At 39.8% G+C, this 23,241-nt stretch overlaps 2 protein-coding genes across 6 annotated transcripts in view; both read right to left on the reverse strand.

Moving 5' to 3' along the window:
- The window catches only part of MAPKAPK5 (MAPK activated protein kinase 5), a 33,340-nt gene extending 10,121 nt beyond the window's left edge, over nt 1–23,219 (reverse strand). For 2 of the 5 annotated variants that reach the window (XM_079149590.1, XM_079149589.1), the window contains exons 1-8: nt 22,727–23,215; nt 13,643–13,716; nt 13,158–13,233; nt 12,350–12,447; nt 11,143–11,251; nt 9,665–9,754; nt 8,720–8,815; nt 3,783–3,863 (exon numbers count right to left, since the gene is read on the reverse strand). In XM_079149590.1, the coding sequence (XP_079005716.1) occupies nt 3,783–3,863; nt 8,720–8,815; nt 9,665–9,754; nt 11,143–11,251; nt 12,350–12,447; nt 13,158–13,233; nt 13,643–13,716; nt 22,727–22,762 (660 nt within the window). In that variant the 5' untranslated portion in view covers nt 22,763–23,215. Of the gene's footprint in view, nt 1–3,782; nt 3,864–8,719; nt 8,816–9,664; nt 9,755–11,142; nt 11,252–12,349; nt 12,448–13,157; nt 13,234–13,642; nt 13,717–22,726 lie in introns of all 5 variants that reach the window. The other 3 variants (XM_079149592.1, XM_079149591.1, XM_079149593.1) reach the window with 2 other exon arrangements.
- Nucleotides 516–1,903, reverse strand: LOC306667188 (NADH dehydrogenase [ubiquinone] 1 alpha subcomplex assembly factor 4-like). The gene has a single exon (XM_079149654.1). It carries the CDS (start codon nt 1,839–1,841, stop codon nt 1,314–1,316), a length of 528 nt encoding a protein of 175 aa, XP_079005780.1. The 5' UTR covers nt 1,842–1,903; the 3' UTR covers nt 516–1,313.
- Nucleotides 23,220–23,241: the final 22 nt, after the last annotated feature.

The raw sequence follows: 23,241 nt of genomic DNA on the forward strand, positions 1-23,241 counted from the left end.
TATGTTCTCAACTGAAAAAAAAAAAATCATTCCTATTTGCTTGGTCCTTTGTAGTCCTTTACTATTTCATTCATCTTCACAGTAAGCCTGAGATTTAAGGCAGCATTATACTCATTTTATAGTAGAAATTCAATCTCAAGAGGTTATACAATCTACCCAAGCTCTTACAGGTGATAATCTATTAGGCTTAGCTAAAATTACAAAATCTCACTTCATATCCTAGTATAGACATTTGCTGTTCTCTTCAGTTTATTACATTAATGAGGCAGCAATTTCCCAGCTCCCTTCCAGTGATCACATTTTATGCTTCCACTTGCTATTTTTCTTTCTTCTTTCAAGGAGCCTTAAAGCTGGAATATATATAAAATTTGATCACCAAATTGCCCTTACCCTGGTTCTTTGATTTAACTGTTTAAAAGTTTCTTGTATTTCTAAATTAAATCAAGAGAAAAGTTTGTTTTTTTGCAATAGTTCCCAAAGCTGACTGACCCTCTGACAGCTTCTGGCCTTACCTATTTCTTTCTTTTGCATGACTTTTTAATAGAACAAAACTTGGCTCAGGTTTTGGCTGAGTATCAACATTTACCTTCCAATCAATAAATTCCTTTTGTAGATTCATTGAGAGAAATGATTACACATTTGCTTAACAGAACCTATTTCTACCTAAAGCAGATTGCTAATATTTTATAAACATCACTAATTATTTCTTATAACTTTGAAGACTTATAACTGCTTCAAAAAAAAAAAAAAAGAAAGAAATCCTTGTCAATTCTTATTCACCAGAGTAGTAATAAAAATATATTTTTCACTGATTTCATACCCAGTCTCCTGCCTGTCTTTATTTGGGAAATATAATTATTCTACTCTTTCCCAAAAGAAAATGTCAGTCTTAGAGGAGTCAAGAAGCCTCTTACTTCCAATATCCCTTACAGAATGAACAAACCACTTAAATTAGAAGGTGAAACTTCTTAATTTTAAATGTGGGATTCAGGTCAAAAGACCAATTTAAAAGCTGATATCATGTGCCTAAAATAACACAGTATCTTTTTCATTTACAGTAAAGTATAGATGTGCTGATTAGTCATGCTGACATACACACATGGGAACTATGCCTAAACCAAATTAATTTAAAAAATAAAATAAAATAAATTCTATAACCAATCTGGAAAGGCAAGATCAATAAATAGTATGCTCTCAAAGCAGGGAGCATTAAATACTCAGTAATTTATATAATTTTATATGCTAAAAATGAGGAAATAAACAGGACCTGAGAATGGGAAGTACACATAGGAAAATTCATTTCATGATTTTCTTCATTTTGAATGCATTGCTTTCTTGTCTTTAGGAGGGAAAGTTCTGACTTCAAAAGTAACAAAATACTTGAGAAGGGAATTTACATCTTTCAGTTCTAACTGGTATTCTTGAGCTATTTTCTCAGCGGTCCATGTTTCTGGATGAAGTTTATGATTATTCAGAAGTGTTAATGCTTCTACAACAGATATTTTGCCTTTGGGAATGTTCTTAACATTCAATGTATCAAAGTGATGGCCTTTTGGCAATCTGAACTCCTTTGATTCTTGCTGTGTTTCAGCAGTTTTCACCCGCAGGGAAGACACGGGATCTGTGGAATCAACATACACTTCTTTCAGTAACGACAGCAGCCTGTCATCTTTTCTAGCAATTTCTCCCTTAATTTCTGAGTTGTAGCTCATCTGCTCTCGCAGGAGGCTCTTAGTGGAAGGGTGCCTGGGAGCCGTAGAGGGTTTCAGCTTGCTGACTTCCCGTTCTGCTCGGTTCTCTAGGTTGAAATTCCTGATCGCGCGGGTCACCCGGGCCCCCATCTCTTCATAACTTGATGCCCGCAGGTTCACAACACACGTGGGGAAACACCGGCGCGGGTGACCTCTAGGCCCTGATCCTTAAATATATGTAGGATACTATACCCCCAGTCAGAAAAGTAATAGATATAAACCACTAGCTATGAATCAAGTTTTTTGTCACCATAGGCAGGGTTGAGGGTACCCAAAAAAAAAAAACCAGCTAAGATATACGGGCTGCCCCCACAACACTGCACAAAAAAGCTAATACAGTTCCACACAGCTCAGGGAAGGGCACTCGAAGAAAGAACAGGAGGTCTAAAAGAATTCCTTTGGCCACAAAAGACTCAGCCCATTTGCAAGACCTTTCCCAATTCTGGGGAAAGGTATGACGAAACAAAAGAACATCGCCAAGTACCACGTCTGCAGGAAGTAAGGTGCCACATGGCATAGAATCACTACATTACTAACAGAGAAAGAATTCCGACTTTAGTTAAATGAAGCTCTGTCTGCAGAGGTTTCTTGAATTGTGGGACGGAAGAGGTGTCTACCTGAGCAGGGTGACCCTGGGAACCTACCCCTGGAGACGGTACTCCCCGTCACACCACAGCTGGGTGCTGCTCAGAGAGAAGCTGGAAGATGAGTTTAGCTCAGACACCTCTGCCCCTGTGGCCCCACACTAGCGGGTGTTTGTGGACGTCACGACGTATGCTGTGGATTATTACTTAACAACAGAAGTGAAAAGAAATCTTTCAAATGACCAAGTTTAAACCCCCAACTTTATAGATGAGGTAACTGATACTGCAGAGTCAAGAATGAATCTAGGGCTGTGGCTCAGGAGTGGAGTGCTTGCCTAGCACGTGTGAGGCACTGGGTGTGATCCTCAGCACCACATAAAAATAAATAAAATACAGGTATTGTGTCCATCTACAACTAAAAACAAAATTTAAAAATGAAAAAAAAAAAAAAAAAAAAAAAGAAACGAAATGACCTAACTAGTGTCATGCCACTCAAGAGTGGTGGAGCCATAGCAGGCCTCCCAGCCTTCTTGCCAACCTCAGCTCCTTCTGTCTCCATGTCTGGCCTTAAGTTCCCAAGTAGCATCATTTTTTCTGACCTACTCAGCAATTTCAGGACCCGTTTCCAGAGGTGCCAAAGCTCTTTAGACTAGAGATGCTAGATATGGGGGCTACCGAGGAGGAACTGTGATAGCGCCAAGTAGCATCAGGAACGCCTGTGTACACAGGACCCTGTGCTGACTGGGTATGTCTTATGAGGTAAGAAAGACTGTTTACCACGAACGACCACAGAGTCTCTAGCGTTGGTACCTCAGGATGACTTCCAATTTCAAAAAAAGCAAGGAACCACATCCTTTCAAAGTTATTAGTGGGCTATACAGCCAGCCAAATAAATAACCTGACAGGTGACCATGGCCCTTGGGTCCTACTGCAAAAGCTAAACGAGGAGATAGGAAGGAGAACAGAATGAACCTGACATTATTACCCTATGTGCACACATGATTACGTGACCTGTGTAACTCTACATCATGTACAACCAGAAGAATGAAAAGTATTGTGTGATGTGTCAAAATGCATTCTACTGTCATATTTAACTAATTAGAACAAATAAAAAATTTTTTTTAAAAAGGCACTGACCACTTGGGAGGCTGAGACAGGAGGATTGTGAGTTCAAAGCCAGCCTCAGCAAAAAAAGACACTGACCAAATAAAAGGACTGCTGAATAAATACACATTTTAGATCCCTGTTACAACAACAACAAAAAGTTAAATGAGTAAAAATTTGATTTCATATTCTTTAGCCAAAAACTTAAATTCCAACTTGTTTTCTGCATTTCCGGCCGCTTCCCATCTTCGGGGCTGGAATGAGAAGGAGTGTGACTGGGATGGCCACATTCCCCAAAGAGAGGGGGCTCTGCCACAGGGTGAAGACGAGCATCTCCTCCTACCTTGTTGTACGTGTAGGGTACTGGCGAGGTAGGTATGATGCCCGACTTCTCCTTCTGATGCCTTCTCTGTGCCTCCAGTACCTGTCAAGTCAGACCAAAGGGAAATATACTGAAACCACACGACCAATGTCCTGCCGCTTGAGACAGACTCCTGGAAGGCTGAAGAGGGACTGCCAGTCGACAACTGCAGAATTACTCAGCATCAATGCAGCATTTTCACAAACCAGTTTTCTTTTTACAATCAGTAATCCATCATGCAGATCAAGGACGTAAGATCAAGTCCCTAATCTTAGAAGAAATTTTCTCTTCTTTCTGTCTATCAAGGAGTCTCAGGTTGACTTTTTTCTGGGATGTCCCCATGCCTATAGAAAAGCTGACCCACAGAAAGCAGAAAGTCAAGGCACTTGTCACCATCAGGGACTGTACCAGTCACACCAGTTTTTGTGTTAAGTACTCCAAAGAGAGAGCCCTGCCATCTGTGGGGCTATCATCCTGGATGGGCTCCCCACTGTTTCATGTAACAGGCTACAGGGTAAGAGGGACCAGACTGGCAAACCCACATTGTTCTTTGAAAAGTGACTGGAGGCGAAGGCTCTGTGCTAGTGTGTTTTATCCCCACACCAGACCCTCTGGCACTATCTCAGCCCCTGTGTCTGCTTAACTGCTGCTAGTGGCAGATGCTGGCAAGTACTACATCTTGACCAAGGGCTGCATTACCAACTCAAGGCAACTCTGACAAGGTCACTTTCAATGCTCTCTCCAAGACCTACAGCTCTCTCACCTAATAGGAATTCACTGACCATTTTGTAAAGACTTACACTAGAATCTCTGTGCAGAGGATCCAGTGTCTACCTGTGGTCAGTGCACAGAAAAAAAATGAATGAATTAAACCTGAAAAGAAATTATTTATAACTGTATAAAAACATTAAATGTGGCTAGGGCTGTAGCTCAGTGGCAGAGCACTTGCCTAGCACACCTCACATGCCCTGGGTTTGATCCTCAGTACCACATAAAAATAAAGGCAGTATGTCCACCTATAACTTAAAAATATTAAAAGAAAAAAAAATTAAACATTAAGAATAAAGCAATCAGGGCCTGGGGTTGTAGCTCAGTGGCAGAGCACTTGCCTAGCACATGTGAGGTACTGGGTTCAATCCTCAGCACCAAATAAACAAACAAATAAAATAAAGGTATTGTGTCCATCTATAACTAAAGAAAGAAAGAAAAAAAAAAAAAAAAAAACAATCAAAAGATGGGAAAAGCCAAGCATGGTGGCATACACATGTAATCCCAGCAACCTAGGAGGCTGAGGCAGGAGAATCACAAGTTCAAGGCCAACCTGGGCAACTTAGCAAGATCCTGCCACAAAATAAAATCAAAAGGGCTAGGAATGTAGTGCCATCCTAGGAGCTCTTGCCTAACACGTGGAAGGCCCTGGGTTCAATTCCCAGTACAGGGAGAAGAAAAAAAAAAAAAACTGTACTGAAAACTACACAAATATTTCTGAAAGAAATGAAAAGACAAAAACAAGTGATGTCACAGGGTACAACACTGTAATCCCAGCAGCTCAGGAGGCACAGGGATGGTGACGTGGCTCAGCAGTCATGTGTCCCTGAGTTCACTACCCCATACCTCCCCCAGCCAAAAAAACCCTACAAATGAAGTGATACAGTCTACTCAAGGATGAAAGGTTTAATATGAAGAGGTCAGTGCTCCCAAACTGTCACTTTAAAACAACCCGAAAGTCCCAGCAGACTTTTTAAATAGAAATTAACAGTGAATTCTAAAGTTCATATGGAAATATAAACAAATCGGAACAGCCAAAACAACTCTGAAAAAGAAGTGCACTAAGACTACCTGATTTCAAGGATTATTATATATCTATAGTAATCAAGACATTGCAATACTGGAGTAAAGACAGATAATGAGATCAATGGGGAATCCAGGAACAAACCCGATAGACCCACACATTCGTGTTCAACTGTTCAACCTATTTGGGGATGGGGGCAGTACTGGAGATTAAACTGGGAGGGGGGGGGTGATGGTGTGAGGTGTGCTACTAAGCTACAGACCCAGCCCTTTTTAAAATTTTGAGACATTGTCTCACTAAGCTGCTGAGGCTGGTCTCAAACTTTCAATCCTCCAGCCTCATCATCCTGAGTCACTGTATAGGCATGTGTGTGGTGGCACACCCGGCTTGTTCAATTGATTTTGACAGACTAAAAAAACAATACAGCAAAGACAACCTTTGCAACAAATGAATGTTAAAATGTGAACTTGGATTTGAGCCTTATACATTATGTAAAAATTAACTCAAATGGATCATATATCTAAATGTAAAACCTAAAACTATATAAAACTTCTAGAGGAAAATATAGGAAAAAAATTTTGTGATCTTGAGTTAAACAATGTTTTTATATAGGAAACCAAAAACATATGACATTAAAAAATTCAAATAAATTGGTCTTCAACGAATTAAATCTGCTCTGCAAAAGACTGCTAAAAAATGAAAAGATAAGCCACAGACTGGAAGGAAGCCTTTGCAAAGCATATATCTAATGAAGGACTTATGTCCAACATATATAAATAACTGAAATTAAACAAGAAGAAAACAAAAATCTCAACTTAAAAAATGGGAAAAAAGGACTGGGGATATGCTCAGTTGGTAAAATGCATGCCTTGCATGCATAAGACCCTGGATTCTAATCCCCAGCACCACAGAAAAAAAAAAAAAAGAAAATAATTGAAAACATACTTCAGGAAACAAATATAGAGAAGGAAAAAAAAAAGCATAAGAAAAGATGCTCAACATCCTTAGTTATTAGAGAAATGTAAATTAAAACCACACAAAATAATACTACATATCCACCAAAATAGCTAAAATTAAAAAGAATCACCATTACTAATGCTGGTGAGAATACAGAAGACCTAAAACTTTCATATTGATGGTGGAAATGTAAAATGATAGTCACTTTGAAAAACAATTTAGTTTTTTTTTTTTTTTTGGATTACTGGAGCTTGAATCCAGGGACTTGAGCATGCTAAGTAAGTATGCTACCACTGAACTACATCCCCAACCTTTTGACATTTTTATTTTGAGACAGTTGCCCAGGCTGGCCTCCAACTTGCCATCCTCCTACTTCAACCTCCTGAGCAGCTGGGATTACAGATGTGTGCCATGATGCCTGGTCAATTTGGTAGTTTCTAAACAAGTTAACCATACACCTACTACATGATCTTGCCATTCCACTTCTATGGATTTGCTCAAGAGAAAAAGAAAGAAAACTATACACATTATAACAGCCTTTTTTGTTTCCCATTTGAAAATGGGAAAAAAATGTCCATCAATAGATGAATGGATAAACCAATCATGGTAATACCATATAACAATCAATCTTCTCAACAATAAAAAGAAATGAATTAGTGATACAACGACATGGATAAATCATAGTCAAAGTAGCTCCCCAAAATCCAGGTGTGGTGGCAGATGCCTGTAATCACAGCTACTCAGGAGGCTGAAATAGGAGCAAGCTTGAGTCCAGCCTGGGCTACTTAGAAAGATTCTGTTTCAAAATTAAAAAGTATAAAGGGCTGAGGATGTCGCTCAGTGGTAGAGCTCCTGCCTAGCATGTGTAAGGCCCTAGGTCCAATCCTCAGTACTGAAAAACTGTTAAAAATACTCATTTAGGGTAGAAAACTGTGGCTCCCCAAACCTGCAAATGAATGTTCCTAGCAGCTTTATTCATAATAGCCCAAAACAGGAAACATCCAAAATGGCCATCAATCCCTGCATACAAAAACAAATGTAGCCTAGCCCTACCATGAACTTACAATAAAAAAGAAACTAACCACTGATATGGAGAGCAAGACAAATCAATCTCCAAAACATGCCAAGCAAAAAAAGTCAACCATGAAAAGTCCATGATTCTATTTTTATGAAATACGACAACAGGCATAACAGATGACAGAAAGCAGAACAGTGGTTACCTGGGGCCAAGGTTAATGCAGGGCATTCAGTGCACAGGGGCACAAAGTAATTTGTGAAGTGACAGAAAAGTGTTACATGGAAATCTTCGTTGTGGTGGTGGTCAAATGGAATATGTATTTGTCAAAATTCATCAAACTATACCTAAAGTAAGAGTACAGTAGTCTTCCTTATATCTGTGTTTTCGTTTTCTGCAATGTCAGTTACCTGAGGTTAACCGCAGTCCAAAAATATTAAATGGGAAATTCCAGAAATAATTCATGAATTTTAAATTGTGCACAGTTCTGAAATGTGATGAAATCTTGCTCTGTCTTGGGCCATCCTGCTTGATCCTGCCTGCAACATGAATCATTCCTTTGTCCAGCACATCCACACCTACCTACTATCCATTCACCTGTTAGAGAAACTTAGTAGCTAGCTTGGTTACTAGACCAACTATTTCAGTACTGTGCTTGTGTTCAAGTAACCCTTATTTTACATAATAACAGCCACCAAGGGTAAGAGTAGTGATGCTGGCAATTCAGATATGTCAAAGAGAAGCCATAAAGTGCTTCCTTTAAGTGAAAAGGTGAATGTTTATCAAAGAGGTGTGTGTGTGTGTGTGTGTGTGTGTGTGTGTGTGTGTGTGTGTGTGTGTGTGTACAGGAAAAAACATAGTATATATAGGGCTTGGGTCCTGTCTGTGATTTCAGGCATCCACTGGAGGTTCTGGAATATATTCCCCAGAGATAATGGGGACCACAGTATTTTATTGTATACAGATCATACCTCTAAATCAATCTCAGTAAAAGTTAATTTTAAAAGAATGAAGTATCTAAACCAAGCAAAGCCATCTGTAGGTGTCTGAAGCTGAGGTCTGCAGCACATGCCTACTTGTGCTGTAGAACAGGAGGGACATAAGTCTATAGGCAGCTTAGTAATACATCATAGGGAAGGAAGAGCACATGCTTACCTGAGGTGCTACGTAATAAGGGGTGAACTGGGGTGTCATCAAGTCACCTTGGTCAATTTTAGCAAATCCAAAATCACACAGTTTCACTGGAGCATCCTGAAATTTAAAAAAATGGGTATCACTGCTCCACAGTTCTCTGTAAACATTAAAGGAAAATTCAGGGCTGGGGCTGTAGCTCAGTGATAGAGCTTGCCTGACACGTATGAGGGGGTTTGATCCTAAAAAAAGAAAGAAAAGAGGAAAATTCAGGTCCAGACATGTTACCCTGAGCCCTCACAGGTTTCTGGATGAGACCTAAGCCAGTATATAACATGTATCCAGTTCTGGAGACAATGATTCATATTCAGGGATTATTCTTAGTAATACAGAAAAAAGGAATTTCTTCCTACTCACCTAGTTAGCCTGCTTTATAACTTGGAAAGGCAGCTCTAAAACCCAGGGCTTAGCCTACTGCCCCCTCGCTCTGTGAGCCCACCACCTGTCATCAGTCCAGGATGCTACTTCACTCTGAACATCGGCCCTATGCTCTATGACAGCCAGAGCAACTCATGTATGGTATATGGTGTAGGGGACAAAGGGGCAGGACTGAAGGGAAACACACACCTTATCAGAGTTAACAACAAATGAAACTGTTGAAATTTTCAGGGTTATAGATAATAGCATACAAACCTCTGCCCCTTCCCAAAGACCCTCTAAATAATATACAAAACCATAAGTCCCACAAACACATATTGGTATCATCCAAAATTACTCATGCCAGCGGTATGGCACAATTGCTCTCTACCTTCCTCCTCCAACAGAACAAGAGGAAGAGATAACTGTCAGAGGCACTTTGTCCTAAAGCCTCTTTGCCATGGATTAGGAGCACCCCAAACACAGACATACCCACTCCTGAGTTATGTTAAGAGTAGAAGCACTAAAATGCAGAAAAGCAAGTTTTCTCACCAAAGAGTTATCCTTGAAAAGCAGATTTTCAGGTTTGAGGTCTCTGTGCGCAATATTTAACAAGTGACAGTGCTGTAGAGCCAGAGCTATCTGAAAAAGGACACAGTGCAGCAGCCGCCTCTTAGAAAAGAACAATCTTTAATGTCCCTGGTGTAGAGAAAGAGAGTGTTTAAAAACAATCCTTCATTAAAGTCAATTAAAACTGTGGTCAGTTTCCATTTCAAAGCAGAAATTAAGAAAGGCTTGGGGTACCAAGAAACAGAAATGAATTAAGCTTAGTTTAACTGCAACCTGTATTTTGCTAGACCAAAAGAAAAACATGCCAGTAAAACAATTCTTTGTCAGAATAAACTGATGGTTACATCCTGTAAGAAATGAAAAAAATGAAATGTTCCCATTTTTATTCATCTGAGGTGTAACAGGCACTACAAAAGAAACACTGAGCTGGGCAATCTTCAGCAGGCACGGGTTTCCCTAGCAGGGCAGCAGCAGGACCCAGCTTGGGAGAGCTGCACACTAAGGAGCTGAATGGCAAGCTCTGCCTTCAAACCAGCTGGCCGTTTTTTTCAACTGATGTTCCAAATTGCTTATCTTACTTGTTGAAAATGTTGTCTGTTTGTGTGAACTTGAGGGGCTTTTGTTTTACAGAAGACTTTCAGAGATCATCCTTTAGTCCTAATATTGAAAAATAAAAGTTGTAATTTTAAGAACAAAGAATAGATTCTATTGTTCTTCAATTCTATGTAGAATCTTCAGCAATCCAAATATCAGTTCCAAAAATGCTTACAAAATGCTCATAGAAAATTTGGAAGCACTTTCATTAAAGCCTAATTAGACTGTGCTTCCTGCTTTGCTTTGCCCTGCTTGCCTGTCTGAAGATAGACCTTGAGCTTTAAGCTTTTCACCTCCAGAAGAGGTGAGTACCAGTTAGATTTCTAGTATTGTTTGTGACGTAATTTCTATAGTAATAAAATGTGATGTCAAGATAAAGAAAATAACTAAGAATGACCCAGAATTACAAAGATCTTAGAACACTATTAAAATTTGCAGAAATGGGAGGAAGCTGACTCAAGTGCAGGAAGCATTTTCTGTACCACTTAGAACTGATTTTTACCATCCGATCTTCAGGTGGTATCAACAGCATTTGAACTCAAAGTCCAATAATAGTGTTTGGAAGCTACATAGCCAATGATACTGAAAGCAGATAAAGGAGGTAAATTATCTTCCTTTCAGAGTTTACTTAAATCTTACAAAAGGCCTCAGGGAAACACTGACAACAATTAAGAATCCAGTCCTCCCCCCAAAGAATAAAAGGGGTCACATTTCTCCTGTTAAGATATTCTTTCTGATTACATAACAAAGCAGGCAATGTGAAGTCAAATAGAGCTTTTCTTTAAGCTTTCTTTTATTTGCCCTGATGAATTGTGCTTGTTAACCAACTTTGTTGGCAGTTTGATTGGTACCCGGGGTTAACTTGCCTGCTTTGTTACTTGGCTGGCTTGCTTCTCTGTAAAGTGCCGGTGCTGGCTGATTCTGTGAAATAGCTCTCCCCCTTCCATCATCTCCATTACAATTAAGAGTCGAGCCCTGTTTGAAAGCATTTGATTTTGTTAAGTTAAAAAAAAAAAACAAAAACAAAACAAAAACAAAAACAAAAAACAAAAAAAACAAAAACACAAAAAACAAAGAAAAATACCCTTGAAACATAAAAAACTGACCTAAAGGGATCTCATCTACAAAGTGTATAACCACTTCCTAAGTCCAGGGTAACACAACTACTAAATAAGAGCAAAAATTCTTAGGTATAAAAAATAATAAAAACCAAAAACCAAAAAAAAAAAAAAAAAAAAAAAGAAAACAAAAAAAAACACACAAAAAAAAAACCAAAACCATGAATTTTTGTTACCATCCTTTGATATAAATGCTTCCAGCTTCCATCCAAATGCTTTCACCAACAGAGCACAGTTGTGAAAAATAACCACTTGATTTTCCATTTGTTTTTAAAACTTCGTCTTCATTCTCCACCTGTAAAATGCCTACCCTCCTTTCAAGCCCTGGCCTTCACCTCACACAGCCTCCGAGACAGCTCCCCTCCTTTTATAGAGTTCAGAATGTTCCACGGATGCCTCTCCTGGGTGCCTACCATATTGTTATGAGGATGGATTTACGTATAGGTTTTCCCAATGAATTCCCAAGAGACTCAGAATGTCACACAATATGTTTTGCCAAACATTTGGCAGCTAAAGGAATCCTGTTTATTTCTCCCTCAAGGGAAAGTCCTACTAAGCAACAGGGCTTTTTGCTATATCAATGTCTATGACTTTGCCTAGAACAACATTTAGGGCTCTTTCACTGATTAAAAATACAATCTGTAGAAATTCCACATTAAATGCTTTCTTTAAAAAAAAAAGAAAGAAACTGAAATAATCAGGGGGGCTGTTAAGAGTAGGCAGTAGATGCAACAAGACTGCCTCTGAGACGATCATTATTCAGGCTAAGGGATGACTACTTGGGCATCCATTATAATTCTGTCTGCTATTGCAAATGTTTGATATTTTCCCAAAATTCAAAGGGGGTGGGGAAGAAAAGGACCAAAGGAGGGGGAAGAATGCATAAAAGAATGGAAGACTCTGCTACACCTTGGCCTACATATGGACATGTGATGATGATCCTGTGTTGTCTTACCTGGGACAGGACTCATGAGGAAACTGTACACTGTTAGCAAACACTTCAATAATCTGAACTATATTTGGGTGTATGGCACACATCATGTGCAGGCGTACCTTAAAGAGAACAGAGGAAATGTTTCTGTGCAAAGGGATGCCAACAATTTCTCTCCAAACTTCCCACCAAAAACTGACCACACTGGGTGTAAGGGATAAGCCTATTTTAATAAAAAGGCTTATCACCTAGAATGATGTAAAAAACTAGTGTTTTCACAGATTATCTCCTTAATGTTCTTTCCATAAGTAAAATCTCACTAACAGACTTACTTTCTACCATCCTATTAGCAAATGAAAAATTTGGCAAATAACTCATTCCAGAAAACACTCCTATCTCTCTAAGCAAAGAGTAAATCCTTCACTGCACATGTTAATAGCACATTATCATTGCATTCAGATAATTTAAAACCAATGTGTCTTTACAAAAACTGGGAACAGCTTCAGGGTCCTCCTGCAGCATCACTTTTCTATATAACATTCACCTGGTCCTTCCTCATCCTATTTTATCACCATCCTTCAAGCACCATTTTCAATAAGCAAAAACTGAAGTAAATTGAATATGGCAGGGTGATTAGAAGAAAAAAGACTCTATTAACAGCCTCCAAGTGGACAGATCTAGTGTAACTTTATGATAACAGGAATAGGGCAGAAGGTAAGTATGGACATAAAATGCTTCTTGTATCTCTGTATTCTCTCCAGGACGCTGCCTTGATTGTAAAAGAACAATTCTTAGGCACTTCAAGGCAAGTCAAGGCAATATAAAACCATACCTCATTTCGAGCTTTTGGACGATCAAGAAGAATTTTCAGTGCAAACCGTTCTTGCGTAGATTTCTTCACACAGACTCTAGATTTGGAGAGGGGGAAAAAAAAAAACAACCAGCGATCATCTACATTACAGTGCATATTAATTTACAAGTCTGTTCTATTTCTAGATGCATGAGGGAAAAACCTAACATCAAGGAGTTGGGGGTTTAGCTCAGTGGTAGGGTGCTTGCCTAGCATGCCCAAGGCCCTAGGTTCAATCCTGGACCCTGAAAAAAAGAGAAAACCTCAAGTAGAAGCTGGGAGTGAGGTCAGTGGTAGAGCATGTGCTTAGCATGCCTGAGAACACATCTCAGCACCAAAAAATCCTCTACTTGTAAAATAAAGGTCATCGCTCAAATCTGGCACACCTGATACTTCTAATTTAAGACATATTTCAAATGGTCCTGCTCAGAACAACATTTGTCACAATTCTCACACGGGTTTCTTACCTAACTGGACCACTGATTCCAGCTCCCAGCTTCTGAGTCCAATTGATACTGTATTCTTCCAAAATGGAGGTTTCCTATTAAAATTGAAAAGGGAGATGGCAGAGAATGATTCCCCAACTAAAAAAGCTGAATAATTAAGCAGAGGTGGGACAAGAGAATCATGACTCAACATCTCATTCTCTAAGAGGAACTTATAGGGTTTTATAATTACACATTTTAGTTTAAATGATTCATAGTCATTGATTTCCAGTAAGGCACAGATTTTGGAATCAAAAGAAATTATTTAGCTCATCTACAAGGTCTATTTGAGCAGACAATGTTTTTTCAAAGTGGGGGGAGAGGTTCTTTCCAAACAGGGCTATAGATACGTGGAAGGGTGCCTGTCTAGCATGTGCAAGAACCTGGGTTCAGTCTGCAGCACCACAAAATAAAAGCAATTACTCAAGTGTATTTTCTATGATTGCAGAAAGACTGCCAGGTATTGCTGTGCTATAGAGACCTATTCTTAAACAATTGTTCAAGTTGGGGGGAGTGAAAATAAGTTGTTAGATCAATTTCATACAATACTTACAATTGTGTGCTCTCCCTGAAGCCAGGAAAGCTCAACTTGGAGACTGGAGTTTTGACACTGATCTGGTAGCAGTAAAACAAGCACTGCCAGGCCTCTTTATATTCCTGATTACTGAACTCCACTTTTCGTACACATCCTGTCTGCCCCAGATCTAATTCATGCATCTTTGTTAATGGTGCCATAAACACAAGTCAATGCAAAGATTTCATTAAGCCAACACAATCACACCTCTCAACCAGACTGTGTGTAGATGGTACATTTTCTCACATATTTGAGTAACAAAGGAAAAGACAGAAAAGTATGGATCAATTAAAACATTTTACTGGCCAGGCTCAGTGCTCAGGAGGCTGAGGTAGGAGGTAGGAGGATGTTAAGTTTGAGGCCAGTCTCAGAAACTTAGCAAGACCCACCTCAAATTTTTTTTAAAAAGAGGGGGTACTGGGGATATAAATCAGTTGGTAGAGTGCCCCAGGCTCAATCCCTAGTACCAAAAACAAAATAACAATATAACAAAAACCACCTTACTGAAGGAAATCAAGGACTAATCCTTTAAAAACATCAATGACAAACATATTAGCTAGGTTTTACTAAGAAACATTTTCACTACCTTAAATTAACATGAATATAGACATATGAAGTGAAGTAACTTTGGAGAATGCTCCTAGGCCAGGGGTCAGCAAATTAAGACCCTCAGGAAAATTCAGTCACTGCCTGTTTTTATAAAAAAGTCACTGACACACGGACTACTTCAGTCATCTATGGTTGATTTCACCCTGCAACAGTAGAGCTAAAGAACTGTGAAAAAGAGACCCTATGGACACATGAGACCGAAAACACTTCCTATGTGACCCTTTACAGAAAAAGCTCGCATTTCCAGACCATGTTCTAGACCTTGGTTCTCAACAGTAATTGCCCATCACAATCACCTGAGCCAAGGTCCTTCACACGAGATTCTAACACAACAGGTTTGGGATGGAGGCTGGACATTGGTATCCTATTCCCACTTTTGTCTCTATTTGATGTGAACCTTACGCATCCTCTGAAGTTCAACAGTGAAGAAAAAGGGAAATTCTTGTGCTCACAGTATGAAAAAGTAGGCAATTTCTTGCCACAAAGAACATATTTAAAATCAGGCAAAACTGTCAAAAACAATGACTTCATGACAATGTAAACTAAACAAACTGAGCAGCACATATTCTTAAAACTTCTCTAGGGGTTCACATAAAAACCACCTTCCAGCCTGGGCTCCCGCAATCCCCTTCCCTTTGATTCCCACTGCCCAAAGCACAATCAGTTGGTGATAATGCTAGTTTTCCCAGCATGGAGCTGGCTAGGAAAATTAGTGGTTTTGCTGCTCTAGGGGGTGGACTCAGTTTGGAGTAGGAAGAAAATTCATGGTTCTGCCAACTAAATGGTCAATGTTGGTGGGAATGGAGAGCTTTGCTAACCCCAAGACAGTGGTCCTTGTTAGGCACACAGAACATCCAGAGATTAAATGAGAAGCCAGGACAAGCTCTCCACACAACCTGGACTGACTGGGAAACTACACATGGGCTCATGAGACTCGAGCAAGCCAGAGAAAACTGAAAGCCCACGGAGAACTCAGAGCTGGTTGATATCTGTTTTGTTTTGTTCCTCCCTGATACTAGATTCTGACCCCAGGGTCTCACCCATGCTAGGAAGGTGCTCTACCTCTTTATTTTGAAACAGAATCTCACAAAGTTGCCCAGGCTGGTTCAAACGTGCTGTCCTCCTGCCTCATCCTCCTAAGTATCTGGGGTTACAGACATGTGTCTCCACTCCTGGCATCAGTTATAATCTTGGAGCGTTACTCCAAGACAACACACAAGTGGATCAACAGTAAAAACCTGGCCTGGGGTTGTGGCTCAGTGGTAGAGCGCTTGCCTAGCATGTGCGAGGCACTGAATTCAATTCTTCAGTACCACATATAAATGAAAAAAAAAAAAAGGTCTATCAACATCGGGAAAAAAAAAAAAAAAAAAAAAAAGTAACTACCTTAGAAGCTCAAAGTGTTTGAAGATCTCTGCCAAAATCACAGGCTGACAACCAAGGTAAACACCCACAGAGGCAACCCACCAAAAGTCTGGCTAATAAATGAAATTAAGAATTTAAAAACTGAGCAGAGGGCTGGGGCTGTGGCTTAGTGGCAGAGCACCTGCATAGTAGGTATGAGGCACTGGATTCAAACTTTAGCACTGCATAAAAATAAACAGAAAAAATAAAAGCATGCAAAATCATTAAAAAATAAAATAAAAATAAAAACTGAGCAGACATATCAGCATACCACAGGGAAGATACATTTCAGTTTAATTCTAGGCATTTACTAAATATAACAAGCTATAGTGGGGAAACAAAAATTCAGGGTTGGTACAAAGTGTTATCTAAAGGTCCAATTTTCAACCAAAAGTTATGACACCCAAAAAAGGAACATCATATTTGACCTTACAGGAAGCAAAGGATTATAAGGGAAAACTATACACAACTTTATGCCAATGGATTAGACCACTTGATGAAATGGACACATTCCCAGAAAGACATAAATTATCAAAACTAACTCAAGAAGAAACAGCAAATTTGAAAAGACCTATAACACTTTTTTAATTGAATAACTAGATACCTTCCCACAAAGTGGTCCCGTGCACATGGCTTCAGTGGTGGAGTCTATCGAACATTTAAAGTAGGGCTTAATCCTGAGCCAGTCAGTTCTGTGTTGTGAGGTAGGATGTTCAGCAGCATTCCTCGCTTCTACTCAGTAAATGCCAAAAGCATCTCCTACCAGTGGTGACAAGCAAAAATTTCTCCAGACACTGCCAAATGTCTCACAAGAGGCAAAATCACTCTCCACCAAGAACCACTGATTTAAAGAAATAATATCAATCCTCCATAAACTCTTCCAGGAAACAGCAAATGGTACATTTCCCAACTAATTGTATAAGGTTAGTATTATACTCATACCAAAACTAGACATAGACATCTCAAAGAAAATTATAGACCTACATCTTTCATGAATATAAATATGTAAAAATTCTCAATAAAATATTAACAAAATGAATCCAGAAACATATACCAATGCTAAGTGAAAGCTGGGTACAGTGACATGTGCCTGTAGTACCAGCTGTTCAAGAGGCTGAGGTGGAAGGATAGCTTGAGGCCATGAGTTCAAGACTAACCTGTGTAACATAACAAGACACCACCTCAAAAGAAAATGAATAAATGGGTCTAAGTAGAGATCATACCAGGAATGCAAGATTAGCTTACTAACTCAAAAATCAATTAATGACACTTCATATCAAATTAAGAACAAAATCATAAGATCAACAAAATAGATGAAAAAGCATTTAACAAAAACAACACTCATTCCTGACAAAAATTCAGCAACCAAGGAACAGAAGGAAACTTCTTCAATTTGACAAAGGTCATCTACTTTAAAGGAACAAGTAAAACTATCTTTATTTGATGAAGATGTGATTTTTAGAGGTAAAAAATCCTAAGGAATCTATGAGGAAAAAAATCTGACATATAGAAATCAACTATATTTCTATATACTAGCAACAAATAATCCAAAAATTAGATTTTTAAAAAATTATTCTATTAGTATCACATAGAATAAAATAGGAATAAAATTGTCAAAGAAGTGCAAAATCTACATTCTGAAAAATAAAAACCACTGCTAAAAGAAACTGAAGACGTCCTAAAGAAACAGAGAGCTATACTATGTTCATAGACAGATGGCAGCTGTCCCCAAATAAACATCAAAATCCCAAGGGACCTTTTTTTGTAGAAATTAACAAGCTGATTAAAAACTGATTTGGAGTTAGAAAGAACTCAAATAGCCAACACAATTTTGAAAATAAAAAAGCTGGTTTACATATTACTCAATTTGAAAGCCTACTATATTTCAGTGATCAAATCAGTGTGATACTGGCAGAAGTAAATTATATTGATCAACATAATTGAACTGAGAATGCATAAATAAATGTATGCACTTATTTTTAAAAATATTTTTTAGTTATAAATGGGCACAATACCTTTTTTTTTTTTTTTTTTAGTTATTTTTATGTGGTGCTGAGAATCCAACCCAGTGCCTCACACACACCAGGTAAGCACTGTACCACTAAGCTACAACCCTAGTCCAATAAAAGTATACACTTATGATCAACTGATTGTCAGCAAAGGTGACAAGGTAATTCAATGAGCAAAAGAGAATCTTTAGAATAACTGCTCCTGGAACAACTGGCTATCCATATTAAAAGTGAGGGAGTCAGGCATATAGCTCAATGGCAGAGTGCTTGTCCAGTGTGCATGAGGCCCTGGGTTTGATCTTGAACATGAAAAGGAAAGGAAAAAAGAAAGGAGGAAGGGGGCAGGGGCAAAGAGAAAGGGAAAGAAGGGAAGGAGGAAATATAGGAGAAAAATCTAGTGACCTTGGATTAAGCAAAGATTTCTTAGGTAAGAAGTCTTATGTGTATGGATAAACACAATCCATAAAAAGAAAAATCCTGCTAAATTAGGCTTCATCAAAATTAATTTGCTCTTTAAATACACCATTAAAAAGTGACAAGGTAGGCTAGGAATGTAGTTCAGTAGCAGAATGCTTACCTAGCATGCACAAGGCCCTGGGTTCAATCAACAAGTTCAACTCAAACAAGTATGACAAAAAAGTGGTAAGATATGCATAGACTGGTAGAAAATATCCGTCAATCATATATCTGAAAAATGGCTTTTATTCAGTTTATAAAGAATCCAAAAACTCAATAAGACAAACATCCCAAGTAAAAAATGGGCAAAAAGATCTGAATACAGTTACAAGAAAAAAAACCTCAGAAATGACAAAGTAGTATATAAAAAGATATTCAACTGTATTATACTCAAAGTATATAAAGAACTCTTACAACTCAATAAGACAACCTGGTTTTAAAATGCACAAGAGATTTGAATAGATCTTCCACCAGGAAAGATACACAAATGGTAAATAAGCACAGGAAAAGATGCCCAACATTATCAGTCATTTCAGAAATGTAAATTAAAACCACAATGAGATACTACCATGTACCCACCAGAATGGTTAAAACAGAAAATTACAAAGCTGAATATTTGTTATAATGGTCAAAGAACCCGAACCCTCAAACACTCCTGGTGGAAACGTATAATAATGACACAACCATTCTGGAAAAGAGTTTGGCAGTTTCTTTAAAAATTAAACATAGGGCTGGGGAGATAGCTCAGCTGGTAGAGTGCTTGCCTCACAAGCACAAGGCCCTGAGTTCGATTCCCAGTACTGAAAAAAAAAAAAAAAATCAAACAAACTTAATATGCTAACCAGTAATTCCACACCAAGGTGACTATCCAGAAGAAATTAAAACATATAGTCACACAAAAACTTGTACAGTTTTATCATTTTATTCCTAACAGCTAAAAATGAAGCAATCTAAATGTCTAAGAACTGAGGATGGATTTAAAACAACCAAAAAAAGGACAAGAGGAAGGAATGAAATACTAAAGTATGTGTTAACAGAGGTGAACCTCGAAAGCGTTCTGCTAAGTAAACGAAGCCAAACACACAAGAATTGTAAAATTTCATTAATTTGGAATTTCTAAAGGCAGCAAACTAGTAACACAGAGCACACAAGTGGTCATCTGGGATGAGAAATGGGAGCAAGGACTAACTACAAACAGGCAGGAGGAATTTCCTACATAGGATGCAAATGTTCTAAACTGAACTCTGATAGGGTCAAGAACTCTAAATTTTCTAAAAAGGGATAAATGAATACACTCATTGGAATTTTATGATATGCAAATCATATAATTTTTAAAACTAAGGTAATGAATTTTCACTAAGTTCATCACATATTAACAATTCACTATATATAGCAGTAGGTAATACATAAGAATCTATAATCCCAAGATGCTCATTCTTGAGGTACAGTTAAATTTCTTGGAAGGAGTGAAGTCTTGGAGATACGGGAACAGAGACAGAGTCCTCAGATGTAGTCATCTGGTACTGTTCTAATATTTTAAGAGTAATAGGATGAAATCTTAAAGCCCAATCAGTCCACTCAAGTCAGGCAACAGAAGTTCAAGTGCAACGGTTAGAATTCAGGAAAATAGCTTTTTCAGCTGAACTACACAGGTCTCAGTACTCACCATTTGATGAATGCCTCAAAAAAGCAAAATAAATACAAGGTAACACAACAGAACAGACCTAAAGACTCTGATTTGATGTTCTGTTGGCTTGCTTCCCAAAGAGTGCATCCTAGTCAGTACTGGTTGTCAAACTGGATATTTACAATTCTACCAAATTGTGTTGGTTTGATAGGCCCAGGTTAATAGGAAGATTCACCAATGACCTCTCAAGTACTTTTAGTAAAACTCTTAAGTTTAAGAAAGATGGGGCAATAGTCAACAAGTGAAGAAAAAAAACAAAAAAACAAAAAAACTACACTACCCTTAAATTTATGAGCTAATACTCATTGAGCTCTTACTCATAGTTATTACTATAAGCACATTTTTAGGGACATCTGCCCATTTAATCCTCAAAATATTTCTATGTGCTGGGGAGTGCTTCTATTTCCTTTCTACAGATAAGAAACTAAGGGACAGAGAAGTAAAGTAACTTACACAAGGACACTCAGCTAATAAGTGGCAAGGCTGGGATTTTAACTCCTAGGTCTACTTGAGAAACTGTTAATGACCATAAACATGGCCTCCCATTTGTATACCTGTCCTCTGTAACTATGACCCTCTTCTGCTCAAGACTCTCCCAAAGCGCCCCTCCTAATGGCCTACAAGGCCCTACATGCTCCACTTCCCATTACTGCTCTCTAATATCACCTACACTGCCCCACTGAATCCAGTCACCTTGTTCTTCCTACATCACATTGGCTGCTTCTACTTCAGGACCTTTGTACTTGCTATTCCTGGGGCTTGTAACATTCTTCCTTGAGACAGCGGTGGCTTGCTCTCTCGTTTCCTTCTGAGTAAGAACAAGTGTCACTCCTGACCACTCAAAGTAGTACTACTCATCCTTTCTATATTTCTTAATTATAAACACCTAGTAATGTTTATTACCTAAATATACCCTCTAAAACATAAGTTCCAGGAGAGCAGGGACAGCTTATACCACTTGTGCCTCACCTGACACAAAAGCAAATACTGGTTGAATATAAAAATCCACCACATATGATCTGGTGCACAACCCAATCATATAATTTCTGGCAGCGAATCATAACTTTCAAAAGAAAAAAATGGATTTATCAAAGCAGTCTTTTTGTACATATTTATTATTTAAAATTTTATCTTCCTTAATGTATACATTTTTTTTATTGACCTGGGTTTGATCCTCAGCCCACCATATAAAAAAATAAGACCTAAATAAAGGTCCACTGACAACTAAAAAATATATTAAAAAAAAAGATTACATAGCTTTGGAATGATACGATTTCTATAAAAACATCTCAAAGTTTTTGATTACATTTTTAAAAATAGTTGATGGTGCTGGGCATGGTGGCAAAGGCTTATAAATCCAGCAGCTCAGGCTTAAGGATGGTGAATTCAAAGCCAGCCTCAGCAACATAATGAAGCCCTAAGCAACTTAGACCCTGTTTCTAAACAAAATATTAAAAAGGACTGGGTATATGGCTCATTGGTTAAGTGCCCCTGGGTTCAATCCCCGGTAGCAAAAGAAAAGAAAAGAAAAAAGAGTTGCTAGTAACGGTGACTGTATATAGTACAGTATCTTGAGGGGATGAGGGGGGATCCCAAATCTGCCAACAGATGCTTGTCCCTCAAGGGGAAATGAAATTCCTCAATACACTGTTAATAATACATCAAACGTTTAGCTTCAGTGTTCAGTTCACATAACTAATTTCCTGCTACAGCTGACAACACAGATGACAGACCTTTTGGAGTGGGAAGCTTGCCTGTTAAGCGGGGGGTAGTTAAAAAGTAGGTTCAGAAAACTTGTCATTTTATCGGGGTCATTTTAGAGCACACCGACGGGTGCGTGCTTCTCTCTTGGATAACAGCACTAAGCCATAGGACACGGATAGCCCTTCCTAAATAAATTCAATGTTCCCTGGGGAGGAAAAGTAAGGGGAGGAGAAAGCACGGAAAAGTAAGAACAAACGATTCCCCCACAGGGCAGGTTTTGTAGGAAGGTGAGGCGCTTCTTCAGGAACTGCAGATTTCCAAGAGGCTGCTTTTTGTCAACAGCATCGGGAGGGGTGGGTAAAGGACAACTCGCCAGACGCTGCTGCAGACCCTGGGAAGCAATGCTGGAGGCAGCCGGGGAGCGAGGGAAGCGCAGGCCCTCCACGCCAGCCACCCGCGCCCCGAGGCAAGCGGGCGCAGCCGCGCACCCCACCCTGCACAGCACACTGCCCGCGGCCGTCGGCGAGGTTCGGGAAACCTCTCACCCCCTCCTCTCTCCACTCGGGCTGGAGCCGAGACTGCCGCGGCAAAGAGCGAGGGAGGAGTCGGCAGCTCCCGTTTACCTTGATGGCTTTCTCCATGTCGTTCTCTTCCGACATGCTTCGCAGGGCGCCCGCAGCCAAGAGCGGCGGAGGCTGCGCTGCTGCCAGGTCCCCTCGCAGCCGAGGGCTGGGAGCTCGGGCCCCTGGGCCTCGGGGAGCCGGGCAGCAGCCGCCAGTGGGGACCGGCGGGGATGAGGGGCCCGGCGCCGGCTCGGCTTCGGCGGGCGGCTCTAGGCTGGCGGCGGCAGCGGCGGAGGCGGCGGCCCCTGGGGACAAGCCTTTGTGCTGGGCCCCGCGCGGTCGCCTCCCGGCCTCATCCCCGGCCGGGGAAGCAGGCTCCCGGGGCAGGGTGAGGCGGGGAAGGCCTCGGCCCGAGGCGCTGTGCAAGGGCTTCGCGGGGCCGCGGCTTAGGCCCGGGCTCGCCAGGTGCTGAGCAGGAGCCTGCGCCTCCGCCTCCGCCGCCGGCACCGACGCGAAGCCGAAGCCGAGGCCGCCGCCGCCGCCGCCGCCGCCGCTGCTCCCGCCGCCGCTTCAGC

This window comes from Sciurus vulgaris (assembly GCF_902686455.1).
Source record: "Sciurus vulgaris genome assembly, chromosome: 8".
Classification (NCBI taxonomy): Eukaryota; Metazoa; Chordata; class Mammalia; order Rodentia; family Sciuridae; genus Sciurus; species Sciurus vulgaris.

Excerpts from the sequence above, each read along its gene's own strand:
- LOC306667188 (XM_079149654.1), bottom strand. The coding sequence starts at position 1,841 with ATGGGGGCCCGGGTGACCCGCGCGATCAGGAATTTCAACCTAGAGAAC.